At 42.1% G+C, this 18,230-nt stretch overlaps 1 protein-coding gene across 1 annotated transcript in view; it reads left to right on the forward strand.

The window, feature by feature from the left end:
• Positions 1-1,642: 1,642 nt before the first annotated feature.
• Positions 1,643-18,230, forward strand: part of VEGFD (vascular endothelial growth factor D) — a 30,791-nt gene continuing 14,203 nt past the window's right edge. The window contains exon 1 of the mRNA XM_009492676.2: positions 1,643-1,732. Within this exon, the coding sequence (XP_009490951.1) occupies positions 1,643-1,732 (90 nt within the window). The remainder of the gene's footprint in view (positions 1,733-18,230) is intronic.

Below are 18,230 nucleotides of genomic sequence, written 5' to 3' on the forward strand. Positions count from 1 at the left end.
CGTGGGGCCTGTGAAACTGCGAATATCGCTGGCAGCCTGGGTGCGGGGAAGGTACGAGGGGGAGAAGCAGGTACACAGAGAAGAGGAGCTTTTTCACACCTAGTTCAAAGAGGTGGAATTCCTGCTGTCCTCGTACAAACCAATGTGGGCTAGGTGGGGAAAGAAGCCACCAGCTAGAAAAAAGGGGGAACTTCACAAAACAAGTGGCAAAAGACAAAGCTAAAAAATAATAGTTCCATATGTGCTTTTAAAACATAATGGCTCAGTTAACTGACAACAGCTGGAAAGACTGGATTCAAATAATTTTCTCTCCAATGTCCATTTGTGATGAATACTCAAGAAGAAATTATGCAAGCTAATGACAGTTACAGAAGTGTGACTTGTATTTGAGAGCTACTGCTTGGACGTCCAGTGCTCTGAAATATTAGGTACATGACTGTTTTATGTTAACAAATTCTGCAAACCCTAAGCCATGTGAGAGTGGAACTACTCTCCTGAACATAATAGATTATATGAGAACAGCCATGTAGATTTAACGTGCATAATTATCAGAGCCTTTGTCTATGTTACAATTTTGCATGTTAGATCTCCATTTTGGTTTTAAACTGTGGAAATATACAGAGAAAATGCATGCACATCTTGGGGCAGAAATAATGATTGTGTTTTGCTGCAATAAAAATAGATTTTTTCCTTTTTTATCTGTAGCTTCATGAGCTTTCATTAAAAAAATCAAAATCCTTTTTGTTGCCAAAGATAGTTTTTAACTTTCCTTTTTAAAGTTTTTTTTTCTTTTTAAAGTTTTTAACTTTTCCTTTTTAAATTCAGAAAACCGTATGCCACATAAGATAGGACACATTAAAGAAAGTCAGTCTTCTCTTTTCCTTTCCCTCCCTCTCTTTTTTTTTAAAGAAGTAACTTAAAATATGTGTGCTGTGTAAGAACGTGTGCTGAAGTTTCATGTTTCAGGTAATCTTCTTTAAAATAATGGGAGTCTAGATTGCATCAGTTAGTTTAAAAACTGCTATGCTATTGGTAGGGACAAAATGGGATTAGAGCCAAAATTTGACTGTGTTACTGCCAAAGTCTGTATCAGATTTAAGACACATGCTTCTGCAAGCTTCCACGAAGGTTGTGAAAAAAGTTTTAATACAGAGTTGGATTACAGCTCTCGAGCTCAAAACATTGTCCATTACACTACCATCTTAAAAGGCTGCTGTAACACGGAGCACAGAATAGCGACGATTTCTTACATTTTCTGGACCACAGATGGATTTTGAATGCCTCTTTGTGCCTTGATGGAAGATATATTAACTTCAGTAACTGGAATCCATACCTGATCACTTGCGAGCGTGTATGTGTATACATACAGATATATATCTGTTCAAACCCTTATCATGATTTTCCTTCAAGTGTATCTAAAATCTGCTCTAAGAAATTACATTCTCTAGATGAGCTTACAACTGTTTTGAGCAGTAAAGAGCCAGTTATTTACTCTCGTATGTTGGAATCCTTTGTGAGTTTATAAGAGAAATTCTGGAAGCTTTTCTTTTCTGTATTGCTGATAGAGAAATGCATTTCGAAACAGACGCCTCTAGCTGTATGACGACGACTGCATAGTAACCTGTGGATTTTGAACATCAGAATGTACAAACCGTGGGCAACTGTGAATATTTTCGTAGTTTCTTTTCTACATCTGCTGCAAGGATCTGACTATGAGAATGGATCTGTGAAGGTAGGTGATCTTTATTTACTGTCATCCTTAATAACCCAAATTGCCAGAATTACATACATTTAATGTGCAAGGTAGTGTTTTTTTTTCTGTTTTGGTGCTTGGGGTTTTTTTGTGATGGGTTAGTTGCACAGATGTTTAGCAGCCATAGAGGGAAGAGAATCTATAAAGAAGTTAAATCCGTATTTGTTGTTTAATATTTTATGTCTTTTTACTAGTTATTGTTAAGTACTTGTATACTTTGTCCTTAAGCTAAACTTTCAGTGTCAGTCATGCAAAATAAAAGCAAAATCTAAACAAAAATGCAAGTCAGAGCATCTAGAATACTTGTTAAATACACTTTTTTTATTTCAGGGATTTATAATTGCAGGTATTAGTATTCTGGTATTGAAAATTTTCCTCTAAAAACACGTGTTCATCAGTTGTTCACTTGTTTGCCAGAAATCAGAGAAATGTTTTTCTTTTGTTTTACTAGGAGACGTTATCCAGCCCTTTAAAATAAGCAGCAGCTAGTAATAATAGAGCATATTCCCTGGCAATTAACCTTCTGAACATAATACATGCAACAAAATTTAAGTTGAAGCCTCACCTTGAGAGTAGGATTTTTCAGATCTGACTTTCTGAGACAATGTGAGAACATCCAGGACAATCATTTAGAAAAATCAGAACAAAAACTGGAAAAAGTTTCTACATGTACAGTGTGTCCAAAAATGATTAATTCAGTGTGCGGTCCAGAACAAATTATTTGTTTTTCACTAACAGAGCAAAACAAGCTAATACTTTTGTTTTCAGTTCAGAAAACCTCCCGCTTGCAAGAGATGACCACACACTGGTCTGTAAACTGCATTGCATGCTGACCTGTGTTTTAGAAAAGAAACGCTAAGTTAATTGCAGACTGCTGTTGCCAGCACAAGAAGTTAGCAGTGGTGAGGGATGTGTGCCTCAGAATGACTAATAACTAACTCCTTTGCCGGCTTACCATTCACAAGCTTTTAATTTACAACCTCAGCAATCAGTTCTTTGAAGGCATTAGGACCGGAGTAATCAGTCTTGTATACATTACCTTTATGCACTGCATGACAAATCACTGGTTTCTTACACATAGGAATCACTTTATTTAAACCAGAAAGTGCTTTCTAATGTAGAATACTAACCATTGCATAATTGGCAGTGATGATAACTCTGTCCTCACGTGGGACACAAGTTTATTCAGCATACTAGTAAACCAGTAGTTAGTCCTTTAATTAAATTTTGAAACCATATCCACTTTGCCTCGAATAACTGCAAGAGCTCTTCTTGCTAATTTAAACTGGTTTATAGTTTATTCACTGTGACAGGATTGTCCATACAACATATGTACATCTGTAATTGTTTTCATTGAAATTTGGCTACCACCCTCAAGCAGCCAGCTTAGCCACAGGGTACTGTAAATAATAGCAAATCACTGTTAGTTTCCAAGACTACCCTGAAGGTATCGTGTAGATCACACTAAAAAGGGCTCTGTTTCACATGCATTGGCTGCTGATTGCCACACGGAAAAGACTGGTTTTCCGCTTGTTCCGGCTCTTTCTGTGTAGACAGAGATTTTTGGCTAAGCTGTTGATTATTTTTATTCTAATATTTTATATAGTATGTTAGATTTCTGGGTTGTTTTAGCATGTATGAGGGCTTTTGTGTGTGTATGTATGTGGATATAGCCCAAAAAATGTCCTTCATGTTTCAGTGTTTAATGGCACACAAGGTTATGCCTATTCTTACCGATTGCACCTCAAACTGAATTTGCAGAATACAGAAATGATGTATTGCATTCACCTGCCACACCTTATTTTTTTAAAGTTCTTCAAGATCAATGGCAGTATTGCCTGGATACAAAACAACAAGGTCAGGATGTAGGTAATACGCAATTAATGAGACCCAAGAAGGGTTAACCACCAGCAACCTGCTCTTCCCCCGTTATGAGTTCAAGTAGCTGAGCTCTGCCCAGGGCACCTGAAGTTTTAAACCTGTTGATGGTTTAAACTATCAGGTGGTGTCAGTGTGGTATCATGCAATAGAGTTTCGGGGGCCTAAGGATTTCAACACTCTCTTATCCCCCTTCCACAAATATCCTAATGCTGTGAAGGTTAAAAAGCTTATGTACAAGCTGCCGTGATTCAGCAAGTATCTCCGCTGTGCTTGGCTTCTCCCAACCCTTCAGAAGCACCAGCCTCTTCTGGGTACAGGAGGCTCTTTTCCCCCCATTGCACACCAAGGCTGGTTGTCCTTTGCCTGTCAGGCCCAGCTCCTCCTTCCTCTCTCCATTCCTGACCTGTTCCAGTCCCATCATTTGACCCGTGCTCCCTCACCTCCAGGACTCAGGGTCTCAGTTTCCCCACTGGGCTCCCGTTCATGCTCTCCACATGCCTCCCACCTTCCCACTCGCTTCCTCCTGGGTGGGGATGTCCTGCTTCTCTCTCAGACCCTCAGGAGGTCTGTCCCAGTTCATCAGAAACAGCCCTACTAGACCCTTTTTCTTTCCAGTCATGTCTGACCATGGTCCCCCCTTCCCGCCTCCATCCCTAGCTTCTCACTTTGTCTCTGTGGTCATGACTTCTTGGCTTTCCTTTTCCTGACCTCAGTTTCTTGTTCTGGTCTTCCCGGATGCTCTCAGCCTCCTGGGCCAGGTCTTGTCCTCTTCCATCAGTGTTCATCTCCTTCCCCTTCCACAGGCAAATCTGGCAGCTTCCCATGCCTGGTTGCCTGACTCCTGTGGCCTGATGGAGAGGAAGGGCAGGTCCTCTGCTCTCAGCCCCATGGGCTGGACCTGTGGTGGCCTGCACCCATGTCCTGCTCCACTCCCGAATGGAGTGGGGTCAGCACGGGTCCCATCTGCAGAGTGTCTAGCTGCTAAACTCTGGCAGGTCTCTGCTGTTGCTCTCGGAGATTTTTATGTTTGGGTGGGTTTTTGCAGAGATAGCAGTAGACACATCTAGGCCAACAAAGGTCCCTCAGGTGTCAAAACTTCACATCTGTGATCCACAGTGGGGAAACGCCAGATGTTTGAAAAGATGAAATTGCCAGAAAATGTTTTCGCATGGATAAAGAAGCAGCTTCATCCTCAACTGTGGTCAAGCCATTTTGACAGAGAAAGCAAAAAATTATTAAAATCAGTTTGAGGCAGACATCTGGCGTGGAAAGTTTCATCCGGAACATCTAACGTCTGTCACTGTTATAAACAACTGGAAAACAGTCTCATGATGGGAAGCGGTGGGCAGCCTCAGACTGGGACAGTCTGGATGGAAGCGGTGGGCAGCCGTGCAGGTGTCAGGCTGGGCTCCTTCGCTGAACTCATGTCAAGGCTGGCAGCAAGCCCTCTGCCTCTCATGCCAGTTGCTTGGTTCAGGATGCCAGCCTGGCATACAAAGTCCTCCTTGAACAATGAGATTACCACATGGGTTTTCTGGAGACTGAGTATTAGTGTTTTGTCCTGACAGTCTCTTACATTTTGGAACCCCTCAGCTAGGGAACCGCGAACTTTGCTGTCTCTTTTCCTGTCTCTCCCCCACACATTTTTCCTCTCCTAGAGCAATGAAAGACATAGGCTACTTTTTCCAGAATTTTAAAATTAGATACAGAGAGCTATGCCCTATATTCATCAGAGCCGAGGCAATTTTTTTGCCAAGAAAAGCCAATGAGCTGTCAGAGCTGCTCCTGCCTTCCAACACTAAAACTGCCTCTCTAATGAGGCTGCAAGGTCTTGACCTCTGAGAATTTGAGTCTCATTGCTACCCTGCCCTGTTCTGCCCCTTACATTATTAATGAAGTGTTAGGGGGAAGGCAAGAGAAAGGGACAACTGGTAATGCCCAAGTTATAACAGACTTATAGCTTTTTCTTTTTGCAGAGGTCTTCTCCCTATGGTGAGCCCTCCTTTGGTTCACTAGAGAGAAACCCACAGCTGATAGGCCTGAGGAGTATCATTGAAATAGAAATCTGCATTCTGATCAGAAGACCGCGGGGTTAGTTATGTTTAGCCCTGGAGGTAAACATGGCTTCTCTCTGTTACATGCACTCCTCTTCCACAGGTAAACCTTTTTTACTTCTGCACTAAACATTGACACAGCCTTGAGTGGTCATTTTTGCTCTAATAGATCTTAGGTTCAACAATCTTGTATTGCCACTGTGAGCTGGCCAGAGGTGGAAGCCACTTTCCAAACACAGCTGGTGCATAGTCCCTCTCTGCTGGTGTGAAACAGCACTTTGCCATGATCCTCAGTCCCTGGACCACCTAAGTGGAGAATGCTTTGCCCCTGGGAAGGCATGGAAATACCATCATACCGTGAGCGGAAGGAATCGGGAAGCTCTTTGCATCTCTCCCTTCCTAGATCTAGCTGCAGTCTGTCTGTCTGTACAACCAAAACAGAGCAATGCAAAGAAACCTAAGCAGCAGAGCTGGATGTAAGCTTTTGTCTCTGTAATTATGACTGACACTGTTGTTCAGATAGATCTACACAGCTCTCTAATACCTGCTTGCAAATGTTGCTCAGTTTCTAGAAAAGAGAGATTCTAACATATCTTCTATCTCATGGGTTATCTTCCTCAAAGGCAACTCCTGGAAGTACAGCAAACTGCTCAGCAGCTAGAAAAAGCAACTCTAAAAGTTGTTGGAAACAATTTCTCTGTTTAAACTAGGCTTTTCATCCTCACATCCAGCTTCCTTTCAAAGTTAGCAAACTCTTTTAAATAAAGATTATGAAATTGTGGTTTTCAGAAGTGTTTTATTATCCCAGCTTTGTCACTGCTGCCTTTGCTTTTCTGTGATTACCATCTCTGATAGGCACGATGAGCCAAAAATGTGTGAAAATGTACTTGCCGCATTCCTGCAGAAATGATCATCTGTGCTTTTCCTTCAGGAGTGGGAAGCTATCAGGGAGGTTGTGAGGAAAGCCAGTTTGTTCTGACTTATCTGCTACTGCCTTGACAAGGTACAGTGAAGGATAAGAGGACAATTCTGTATTACTGGCATGCCACATGACATCCGTCCTTGGCTCCTATCAATTTGGAAAGGAAACTACTAACACACTGCTACTTTATCAAAAGCAGTTCTTGCTCGTGAGAAATAGTAAAAAAATCTCTCCCAGCTGCTGTTCCAGTCCAGTCCATCTCAGCTAGGACTGTAATGTCTGAGTATAGAGCAGAGCTCTGAAAAGCACATCAGGCTGTTCAGATTAATCAGATGCAGCATTTGAGAAATTCATTCTATTAGTCAGCTGTTTGAAATGAATACATCACTAATTAAACTTTGACAGCGGTCATGGCTCACATCTGAAACTCTGTGAAACCAAGGAGAGGCAGGAAAGCAGGTTCAGAGGGCAGCGGAGCAACTTTCTGTTGATTTGTGGTCACAAGTCAAGCAGTCAGCTCAGGCTCAGTGAATGTTGCTTGTCTCTGTTTTCTGCAGCCTACTTGTGCTTTCTCCCTCACAGGCATTTGCGTTGTTTCTAACCACTGATGTGGTGGTATTGATGCAGGCTCCCACAAGATGCAAACAGAGAATGAGTCTGCTTGCAAATAAAAAAAAAAAAACCTGGTGCAAACTCTGGCTTGTGAGACCTCTGCTGTTGTGCCTGCAAATTTTGTTCTGATCTCTAGTGTCCCTACTCCAGACTAGATCTGAGTAAGGTTTACTTGTGTCTTATCTCCTGTGGACACCATATTGGTATTTGGGAAAAATAAATAATGTACAGTTGTTATAGGTGATAACTCATTTATTCTTATTCCCATTAAAAACCTTGTACAGTAGTTTTTATAGTTATCACTAAATGACTGGGATCTGTGTTTCCTTTAGGCCTTTCTCTCAGGGCAAGTAAGTCCAGTTTCAGAACTGGACATTGCTGTTTCTTGGGCTTGGCTTTGAGATGTAGTCCCAAAATGACTGCATTGCTCAGCTTTGCTGGGGGAAAAAATGACATGAGATATTTTGTTGCAGGGAAGTAAATCTGATATGATGCCTTTCCTACAGAAACCCTTATTGCTTAGGAATTCCTTATTCCTCTCACTATATGCCAGTCCCTTATCTACTTCTCTGCCTGCTCCCTACCTCCCCAGCACGTTTTGCAAATCTTCATAGTTCTTGCTGGGATTTGAGGAATGGAGACAAAATGCTATGTGCCCGCACTACAGCTGCAGAGACCCCACTTGCCCATGGGAAGACCAGGCAGAATTTGCTCTTTTTTTGATGTCCTTGTGGAAGAGCTATATATAGGCTTCTGTGTCAATGAATAGCAGAACAATTGAGCAGGGTATTTTAGTTTGCTCGCATTAAGAAACATTCAGCTTCCTGAAGGACATCTGCATATTTTTTCTATTTTCCCCCCAAATGTGACTTAAAGTGTGCGACCACTCAGCCAGTGGTAGAACGCCATCTAGGGTCCTTGCCACTTCAGCAGAATCATACCAACTACAACAGACGTGCAGTTGAACACACGGGATTTGGCAATCCAATGTGGGTGCCACGTGGGTTTGGAAAGGGGTGACTGCTCTCCTTATAATCAAGATGTCAGGATGGCTTTGTCTGAGCCATGCTTTCAGATGGGAAGCATGCTGGGTTAGTTTGGAGAATTCATTGTCACCAACTGCAGTGTGGTCACTATTTGCGTGCAGCTGGGGAGGGAATTCTATTTGAGTCGGGTTGAATTGCAAAAAAGTTGCATCATGTTACTGTATCATATGTCACGTTGCACGTAGAGAATGTGCCATACAAACAGGCAAAACGTTTCACTTTAATTAGCAATGTGACTCAGAAACCATGTTAGGATAGTTTCTTGAACTGCTAAGGAAATATTACTTAAGAAAAATTACAATTCCAGGAAAATGTGTGCATGTGATTGGGGTAACATAAGTTCATTCAGTATTGGCAATGGCTTTGCTTTGTGAAGTGACATTTTGAAACCTGGCTGTCCAATTGGCTAGTCACACTTCCAAAACATTTATTAAAGTGTCTTGGGGCAAACCCAGAAACCAATGAAAGCACTAACTGAAGGAACCTTCATCACACTAAAAAAATATTTTCAGGCATTAAAAGAACATATAGTCATCTGATTTCATTCAGGTCTCTGTTACTGAGCCATTCCAAAATCACTGTCCAAACCCCATCAACTTCCAAAGAATGAACAAATCTCAAAAGAAAGTGACTACAGTCTGGACACACTCTTTGTAAACACATATAATACGCTATTTTTGACATATATACCCTGTCACAGTGTTAGACTAGCACCTAACATTGTGTATGATGAAGTAAGTGCTATGTAATCTTTCTAGCTGTGCTCTGTACTGAGCATCATGGCTGCGTGAACAGATTGCAGCAAACATGGATATTTTAATTTATTTTCTACTGGTGTCTATTCAGTGTTGCCTTCGAGTGCTAGGTGTTTGTGTGGATAAACCTGCACACTGAAAGGACTTCTGCAATCATATCTAGAATCTGCAGATAGGTGCTAAACTTTGCTTCTAAAGCCAGTCTGTTCAAATTTTGCTCACCTTGAATTTAAGTGTTGCTTGATTATGAATGCTATCTTGCTAAACAATGTCTAAAAACAATTATTCTGTAGCTACATACTTAAAATCAAGTTTACTTTTATGCTCTGCGGTATAACTACTGTTTAGATGAAAAGCTTTGACTATAATGAGTGAAATGAGCTCAGAATGAGCTGATGAAATGAAATGAGCTCAGAAAACGTACTGTAAGAATCCCAAAGCTGTCAGTAGCATTTGGGATATATCAACAAGATACCACCCTGGGCATTTATGACAATCCATCTCTGTCCTTTCACTGACCAAGAAAATATACTTTGCGTGACCACCGTAGGAGGGGCCTAAAGGTAAACTCCCAACGTAGACAACGAGGCTTGAACAGGAAGAAACTCCATACCATAGTAGACTTACTCTTTTCTTCCATCTGCCCATCCAGCTTTTCTACCACTGCCAACGAAGTGATGTGCAGTGAATGTTGTTACGTTCAAAATCACACTTCAGCTGCTGCGAGGATGTTTCCCACGAGAGCCAAAAGACCTGGCTGTGGGAAGAAATATTTGTTTCATGAGAGTTGTAGCTGATTCTCAAAATACTTGCTGGCTGGAAAAAAACCTCCCTCATTTTGGTGCAAAGATCTAGCTGGCTAAAAGTATACAGTTGTGAGAGGTATTTTGATAAAATATTACCACCTCTGATTGCTTTGGACATGAAAAAGAATATGAAAAATTCTGAGATTTATGCTTTTGCAAAATCATGTACAATTCTGATGTTTTCAGTTCTTTGCTTTGAATATTCTGGTTCAGTCAAACCAAGAATACAGCAACCAAAATGTCTCATCTCTGAGTAAGCACACTACTAAAGTGCAAGAAGTCTCATTTGTTTGCTGTGGCACCACAAAAGATCTATTCTAGTTCAAAAGGCCATTCAAAATATAAAACAGCTGTTCTCTTGAAGCCATAGGGTAGCTAATTTGATTTACTTGTGAAAACATATCATCTTCAGCTAAAGTAGAAGATGTTTTATCACCACCTTGAGCACTAAGTTTAGGAAACGGATAACTAAGTGTCCTGTCTTCACTGGAAGTAAGGCTGGAGCCCAAGGAGACTGACTCCCAAGGAGGGGAGTCCAGAAGGAACTTTCTACCACACTGAACGTCAGGGGTGGGGCAGTCTAGAAGCTGTTTCTCCTCCAGTTTTTGGTCTTGGTCAGATGAGGTACTGACAAGGTTTTAGCAAAAGAGGCCTTCAAACATCAAACCTGTATCAGCGAGAAACGTGACAGTCTCAGATAAATGTCTCCCTGTCACGCCCCTGCCGCCTCATACACCACCTGGTCAAACTATTAGTTTTACCATTTTACGTTCCTCCCAAACCCACAGGTAACGTATCGGTCGGTCCTTCTTTCCGTGCTCTGGCAATTCTCCACTGCTGTTCTTGCAGGACAGGCCTCTACGCAGTTTCTCTTTCAGCAGCCATGACTCACAGGTGTCTGTGGTCTGATCACACAGGCACCCTTTCCTGAGAGGCTGCATGGCCAAGGCCAACACTCTTTAACTCTTGAGGGAGACGAGGGAGAGGTTTCACCTAGGCTGTGGGTGGGGGAAGCAAAAGTTTTTTTCCTGTGCCTGCTCTTCAGTCCTTGAGCTTTTTCTGGGCAAGCAGGCACTGACGAGGGTAGAGCTGTGATCTTCAGGCTTTCCACCCAGAGTACCATTTCGTCCTCCGCAGGCACAGCAGGAGTAGCTGTCTGGGCATTACAGCCAGGCAATGCATGTCTGACACATGCCTATTTTTGCTGGTGAGAGTCACTTGATGATCTTAAAGGTCTTTTCCAACCTTAAACGAGTCTATGATTCTATGATTCTATATGGAGTCTCCCTTCGATGCAGTTGCAGAAAATGCTGTAGTAGTGAGCACAGATGAAAATATTAGCAGGCAAATCAAGGCATCAATTTTATGAGGGGGCTCTGGAAAACAAAAAGTGCTGCCCTGGTACTTCGCCTCCGAGCCCCCAAAACCCCAACTTCTTTGACTATCATATATCTAATGCAACCCTAGGGTTTCTCAACTGTAACACAGTCCTTATTAATTTTATATTTGGGAAAAGAACACTGAGGCCATTTTCAACCTCTTAAAGAAGAAATTCAGCCCAGTTGCACATTTTTTGCTGTATACTTTCAATACAATTCTCACTGCAGAAAACACCCTTTTAAAAAAGTGACAGCTGGAAATGTGCCTCGCAGGACCTAAAGTTGTCCCCACCACAAACAGCATGTCACTCCAGGTTATTAATGTTGTAACTGTGATGATAAAGTGAATGTTGAGTCTGGATAAGGCAGCGCACTGAGAGAGCCTAAACTTTTTTCTAAGGATTAGAACAGTTTCAAGTATTTGTTTAAAGTCACCATTTGGAGGTGAAATGAAATACTTGCATGCTCCTGAAACTTCATCCATGCTTCTGATATGATGGCAAAGCCTGTAATAGTCACTAAAAAATCCCATGACAAGCCCATCTGTTTCAGAGAACAATATCAGTAGGAAGTCAAAATATCTCATTGTTTTGTCTCTCTGTAGTCATGTTCACCATAACTGAAAATAGCTTATTTGTGCACTTATAATGCACAGATAATCATGCTTCCAGAGGGGATACAGTCAGGGATGGGACTTCATACATCAGAAGTTCATAGCTGATAGAAAATCAAAATTCTGATTTTATTTGAGCTGTTGAAAAGTAGATGTCGTTTCTTGCCTCAGAAATTAAATACAACGGTGATGATAAAATCAGTGCAAACTAGTATGTGTCAGACATGTGGTAGAGTTAGATGCCTCATGCTAGGTGTTCATAGGGTGATGCAGTAGCTTGCTGATAAGGCAGTAAGTCACTCCTGCAAGCCTGATGTTTTGAAGCTGCAGAAGATTTTCTCACTATTTTATCACCCGTTATGCAACACCCCAAGGATACAAGAGGCTGTATTACAGACAATATTTGTTATGATAAAATTTGGCAATGTTTGAGCCCCTGCTATCTCAAAATCATGGCCCATCACTCTGACCAATATTTTCTGTGTTTCCTTGGTACTCCCTTTGGATGAATGCCTTCCCCTGTTTTCTCTCGTCTTTTACTTTGGCTGTAGACACCAGGTTAGGGATCGTCTCTTTATTTTGTGTTAGTACCTGACCCCACTCTCTTATGAGCCACAATAATGCTAAAAATGCTAATAATAATAATGATGAAAATCCTCAAAAGGAGTTCCTCTTACTGCAGAGACTCCACACAAGCTTCCTTACCAGGAAAATGGTCAAACAAGAGACCTTCAGACACCATGTAGATCTTTGTGTTGGCCTCAGAATAGCAGGAGCTGCCCTGTTTTCCTGCCAAGAGAGAACAAGACTTTTCCACAGGAACTCCCTTGCAGTCCCTTGGCCACATCAGCTCACAGTCTGTGTGCTGTGACCCACAGCATGGCTCTGCAACTACCCCATGGCTTTGGGGCTGGGAATGAAGCGCTTTCGTCTGTCCGGGCAGCTGCTACTGCTGGCCTTCAGCCAGTCCCAGGTCCTTCAGACCTCGGTGCAGTTGTACTTCCTGGCTGTTTATATTTGTGTAGCTGAGAAAAATTGACTGCTGTCCCTCATAAATTGCTTGTGCTTTGGATAAAGAGAGGGTATTTCATCTCATTTGACTGCTCTCAGTTGAGTGGGATTCAGGTCACCTAACTACAGTGGAGCTAGTGACCTGCCGACTCCTCCTGCAGCGACAATGGAGAGAAAGAGGGAGTCTGGAGGCACAGTTTACCCAACAGACTTTAGAATCAGATGAACGTGCGTGCAATGGGTCTATTTTTCTCTTTTAGCTGTAACAGGAGTCTCAGATAACTAGTTCATATTCAGTCAGGTGAATGACACATAAGATCAGATTTTTTTAATTTTTAATGATCGTGGGGTGGCAGGGAGCTGTAGGCACTCTCTCTCTGCAAGATGAGCCTGTAACTACACTCTGCTCATCCACTGTCATAAAAACACCTTGGGAAATGCATCACGGAAGAAAAGGAGGTTATTTTCAGGTGTAGCATACATAGCAGCAAAATTCCTTGGCATTTTCATGTGGTGATGAATCATCTACCTAGTATTTAAACTGGTTTCAGTCTAGTTCTGAGAATAGCCTTCGGGCAGCACTAGAACGGGGGGAGTTCAACTTCTGGTTGCATCAAGACTTTGTCTTCTACATGACTTCTCTTGAACTGAATGCAGCTGCTACTGCTGCATTAAACACACAACATGCACATAAAGGTTCAAAATGTCCTCACAGGCTGCCAGTACTCGTTGTTGATGTCCAAGTGCCCTCACTTTGCAATGAATCTTCCCCCCCCCCCCCCCCCCAGATTGCTTAATTTTGAAAGATTTAGTCTGAACTTAGCTTAAACCTGTTTGGCCATGTTTGTGATACAATGGCATTAAAAGAATCATCACTCTGTGTTATGGAGCTACAATCTGCTTTCCCTGGCAAGATAAAGCTGTTACCTTCTTTTTATTGCTTAACCGCTGAGAGGATGGATCATAAAACAGTGCAAGGTTATTGAGAGGTTCCTTAATCATTTGTGCTGGCCCCAGATGCAGTGATAATGTTGAAGATTTCCATTGGTATTCATGCAGCTCTTGCCACAATAGTATCTGTGACCCTAACTCAGAAAAAACATTCCTTTTCAGAAGAGTGCTTACACATGTTTAGCTTTAAGTAGAGGTTTATGTCCCACTGTGGATAAGGACTGCAAAGGCTGGGGCTTAAGGAAACTAGTCATCTGCATAAGCTTTCAGGATGTATTTCCTGGGTCTCTGGGTGTGCTTGAGTACAGAATTAAATGCAAACAGGACTTTCCTTAGATTGAGAAAAATATGGATTTCAATCAACCTTTATTTTTGCCTTCTTGTGCACACAAAATATTATTCACCATGCATCTGTTTCCTTAAATAAAAATACTGATAGTTACTGATGGCCTTGAATAGAACTAATTTTGGGTCCTAGGCATGTGTTTGTGCCTCAAATAAATTTAGGACTTTAGTGGGCCTTTCTTTTACTATCGTATTCTCCACATCTTCTCTCTGTTGTTCAAAATACCTCCAGAATATCCTGAAACACCGCATTAATGCAAAGACCATCTGTGTCAGGCTGGAAAGAGCAGCACATACAAAAAAAGGGCTTCTGCAAACATGGATTCTGCTGACTTATCAGACATCATTTTGAAAAAGGTAGGGTATTTTTTCTTAGGCAAGAAACCTAGGAGCTTGTCAAGCATGGAGATAATTGCAAATCCCTGAGCTGCAGCACCTAAGAGGAGATTGTCAATACTAATTCTCAGGAAGGGGCCCAGTTTGAACAGAGCAGACTAAGTGTGGGATTGTGCGTCTGTATGCCATGATGCATAAGGCAAATATTTGACTAGCATAAATCAATGGGATAATGAACTCAGTGTCCGATTTAAGCCAGCGTCCAAGGTGGGAAAGGCCACTGAATGTATCACTGCTTTTTCTCTTGTTCCTTTCCAATGCTAACTACTTTTAGGGTTTTTCTGGCATCTGAGATTGCTAGGAAGAAGACAGATAGCCTGTTAGGGTTTCTTTTGGAAGGACAAAAGTTGTAATTATCCAAAAATCACAATGCTAACCCACGTTATCATTTCCTGATGTCAATGATGTTGCTCATAGCCCAAATAGAGGAAAACAGATATTCCTCTTTGAGTTGAAGAATAGTTTTGGAACATATGAGAGGTCAGCGTTAAGAAAAACATACAGCTTTGTTTAAATATGAATCTGATTTTTACCTTTGGGTATGGGATCCATTCTTAGATAAGATACTTAGAAAAATTATATTAAGAGCGGCAGTAAGCTGAAGAGATAAGAATGAACTACTTAAACCCACTGCTTTGATATATTATTGATGAGTTCCGCGCAAACATTTCTTGCAGGCAATAGCATTACATACTTTGTTGACTACAGGGTGTACATTTACAGCTACTGAAAGTTAGGACATTTGGAGCTTTCCAGGGATATGGGTCCACAGGTAATTTGTTCATTTTGAGAGCATGTAAAGGACATTGCCCTGGCCCCTTGCCAATGGCTCCTTCTCTGCTTTCTTTCTCTCTCAAGCCTTAATGCATATTCACTTCCTGGGGACAGAGATCATCATTTTGCTACCTATGTGAACCACACCAAGTGCAGCAAATTCCTGCTCCACATCTAGGTTGCAGCTGTTACAACCAGCAACTACCACAGTGGTGATGGCTCACCCCAGCTGACTACTAAAATCTGGGCCAACCTAAAGGAAGTGGAGTGAGGGAATGGCAGGGAGAAAAATGGATGTTCCTTTGCACCAGAAGGCTGAACAGCTCAGCCTGAGGTAGGTCTCATTAGACTCCCACCTAGCAGAATATGGAGATAGCAGTAAAAATAAACAACATAAAAACACAGTGGGATCCAAGCAGTACAAGATGATGAAAGCAGAGTGGAGAATGGGAGGGGAACCTGGAAGGAAGGACTAGTTAGCAGAGAAAGCCTAAAAAAGGGAGGTAGGGGTATCTCAAAAGTGGGAAATAGCATGTGCAGCTGACTACAGTCAGGAAAAACAGACGGACGGCGGCTCTGTTCCTCTTGCTTTTTGTGAGGAGCTGGATCTCCCAAAAATGTCAGTGAAGGTTTGACCTCTCCATATGTTTTCCCCTGCTCTGTGGCTGAGTGGAGAGCTCCCCTCCTGTTCAAATGCTGATTTTAACTGCTGTCCACTCGATATCACTGTGAGAGGAGATAAAGTCCTTGATCATCACATGAAAGGTAGGTTTGGAACGCTGTTGAACCTAACAACTTCCTGCAATTTCACATTTTGAAACATTTATTCATCTTTCCATACAAAGCTGCACTGTTCTAAGTGGGGCTTTTCAGTCAGCCACAGTATGTTTGTCTATATCTAAACAGGGCTTGAATTCAAACTACAGTACATGAAAGAAGTCTCCACATCTGTGTGGTGCTAGCTGCCCTATGGCACGTCATCTATGGTATTATCTGCGACTGTAAGAGGTTCTGTGTTTTCATTTGATGCTGTCCTTTTCAAAACAGGATGACCAGAAATGAATGCTTCAGAAAGATTCATGACCACACACTATTCAGTGCTGCTGTGCCGCAGCAAGAGAGTGCCTGACTAAAGCAGTTCAGTCTGCGGTGTCCGAGGCCGTAGGGATGTGCTGTGCTGGTGGGGCTGATGCACGCTCCACCTTCTTTTCATTTTTCAGGCTTTTAGTTTTGAGTGCTTTCAAGTTGTGGATAGCTACCTCTATGATTGAAGCGTACAAGCATGAGTGACGTCCTTCTAGATTCTGAACACAGTGCTCTAGCAAGTGTTTAGAAGAAAATTTTAGGTAAGAGTATTGTAGTAGCCTCAAAGGAGTCAAACACACAAGGCAGTATTCACTGTTCCTGGTTTTGCGCTTAGGTAGATTGGAATAAAACTAAGTGCTTCTCTTCAGATGTTTTATACCCCAGATAGCTGCAGTGAGATTTATTTGACCAAAGATGCAGCACACAAATACCTCTTGTGATCTGGTGAGCCTGGGCTTGCTGGGCAGCCAGCAGGAAGACTTTCAAGGTGATATCAAATGAAACATAGAATCACAGAATGCTTTGGGTTGGAAGGGACCTTTAGAGGTCATCCAGCCCAACTCCCCTGCAGTGAGCAGGGACAGCTTTAACCAGATCAGGTTGCTCAGAGCTCCATCCAACCTGACCTTGAATGTCTCCAGGGATGGGGCCTCTGCTACCTCTCTGGGCAACCCGTTCCAGTGCTTAACCATCCTCATTGTAAAAAATTTCTTCCTTATATCCAGTCTAAATCTATTCTTCTTTAGTTTAAATCCAGTATTCCTTGTCCTGTCACAACAGGCCTTGCTAAAAATATTGTCCCTAACTTTCCTATGGGCCCCCTTTAAGTACTGGAAGGCCGCAATAAGGTCTCCTCACAGCCTTCTCTTCTCCAGGCTGAACAACCCCAACTCTCTCAGCCTGTCCTCATAGGAGAGGTGCTCCAGCCCTCAGATCATTTTTGTGGCCCTCTTTTGCAGTGCTCTAGAAGTGTCTATATTTCTGTCTTGGCTGTAGATGGAGCTGAGAGTGACTAACTCATAGACAAAACAGATGACCACACTGTAAAAACCTACAACTATTTGGGATTCAGCCCTCCCTTAAAATCTAGCAGTGCCTTCTGCTCACCATCTTGCCTTGTGTCAGCAGTGCTCAGAGGGAGAGTCTGCACTTTATCTCAATGCTGTTGTTGTTACAGGGAAGGGCATCAGGAAATTTACTGGATAGGGAATCCTGGGAAGTAGTTATAAAATCAGCTGTAAAATCTGTTCCCCCCAGGAAGAAGTCAAATATAAGAAGAAGCAAGACAATTATTCTGACATTGTGCTGGTAGGCAACTGGCAATCCCATCAAACTGCAGAGCTTGGATTGGTGTTAGGAAACATGGAGAGAGTAGAGGCAACAGATTCACTTCAGGGTTGAATAGCCCAGGCAACACTGAACAGGGCTGAGGTTGACAGAGAAGTGATAACTCAGTTCCAAGTGCTCTGTGTGAGTTTTGGATAATCACGGTTTAGTTAATTAGGATACATTTCATTGATTCCTGCATAGGGAATTCTGTAATGAGCACGGCTCCTTCCATTTCTTTTGACCGTACTCCTCCAGTTTCCAATATATGAAAAAGAGTAAAAGAAGAGAATGAACAACCTGCACACATAGGCAGGCCTTGTCAACACCACTATGATGCATCAATATCAGACGTACATTGTTCTAATTATCAGATTTCAAGTCCTACTGGAGATGCATTTTTGGGGTACAAAGATTACTTCCACTACTTGTTCCTCTTTCTATACAATACTAATTGTGAAGGCATAGAGTCAGTTCATTTCAGTATATTCAGTCCACATTAAGGAACTTGTATAGCTTT

Source organism: Pelecanus crispus, chromosome 1 (assembly GCF_030463565.1).
Source record: "Pelecanus crispus isolate bPelCri1 chromosome 1, bPelCri1.pri, whole genome shotgun sequence".
NCBI lineage: Eukaryota > Metazoa > Chordata > Aves > Pelecaniformes > Pelecanidae > Pelecanus > Pelecanus crispus.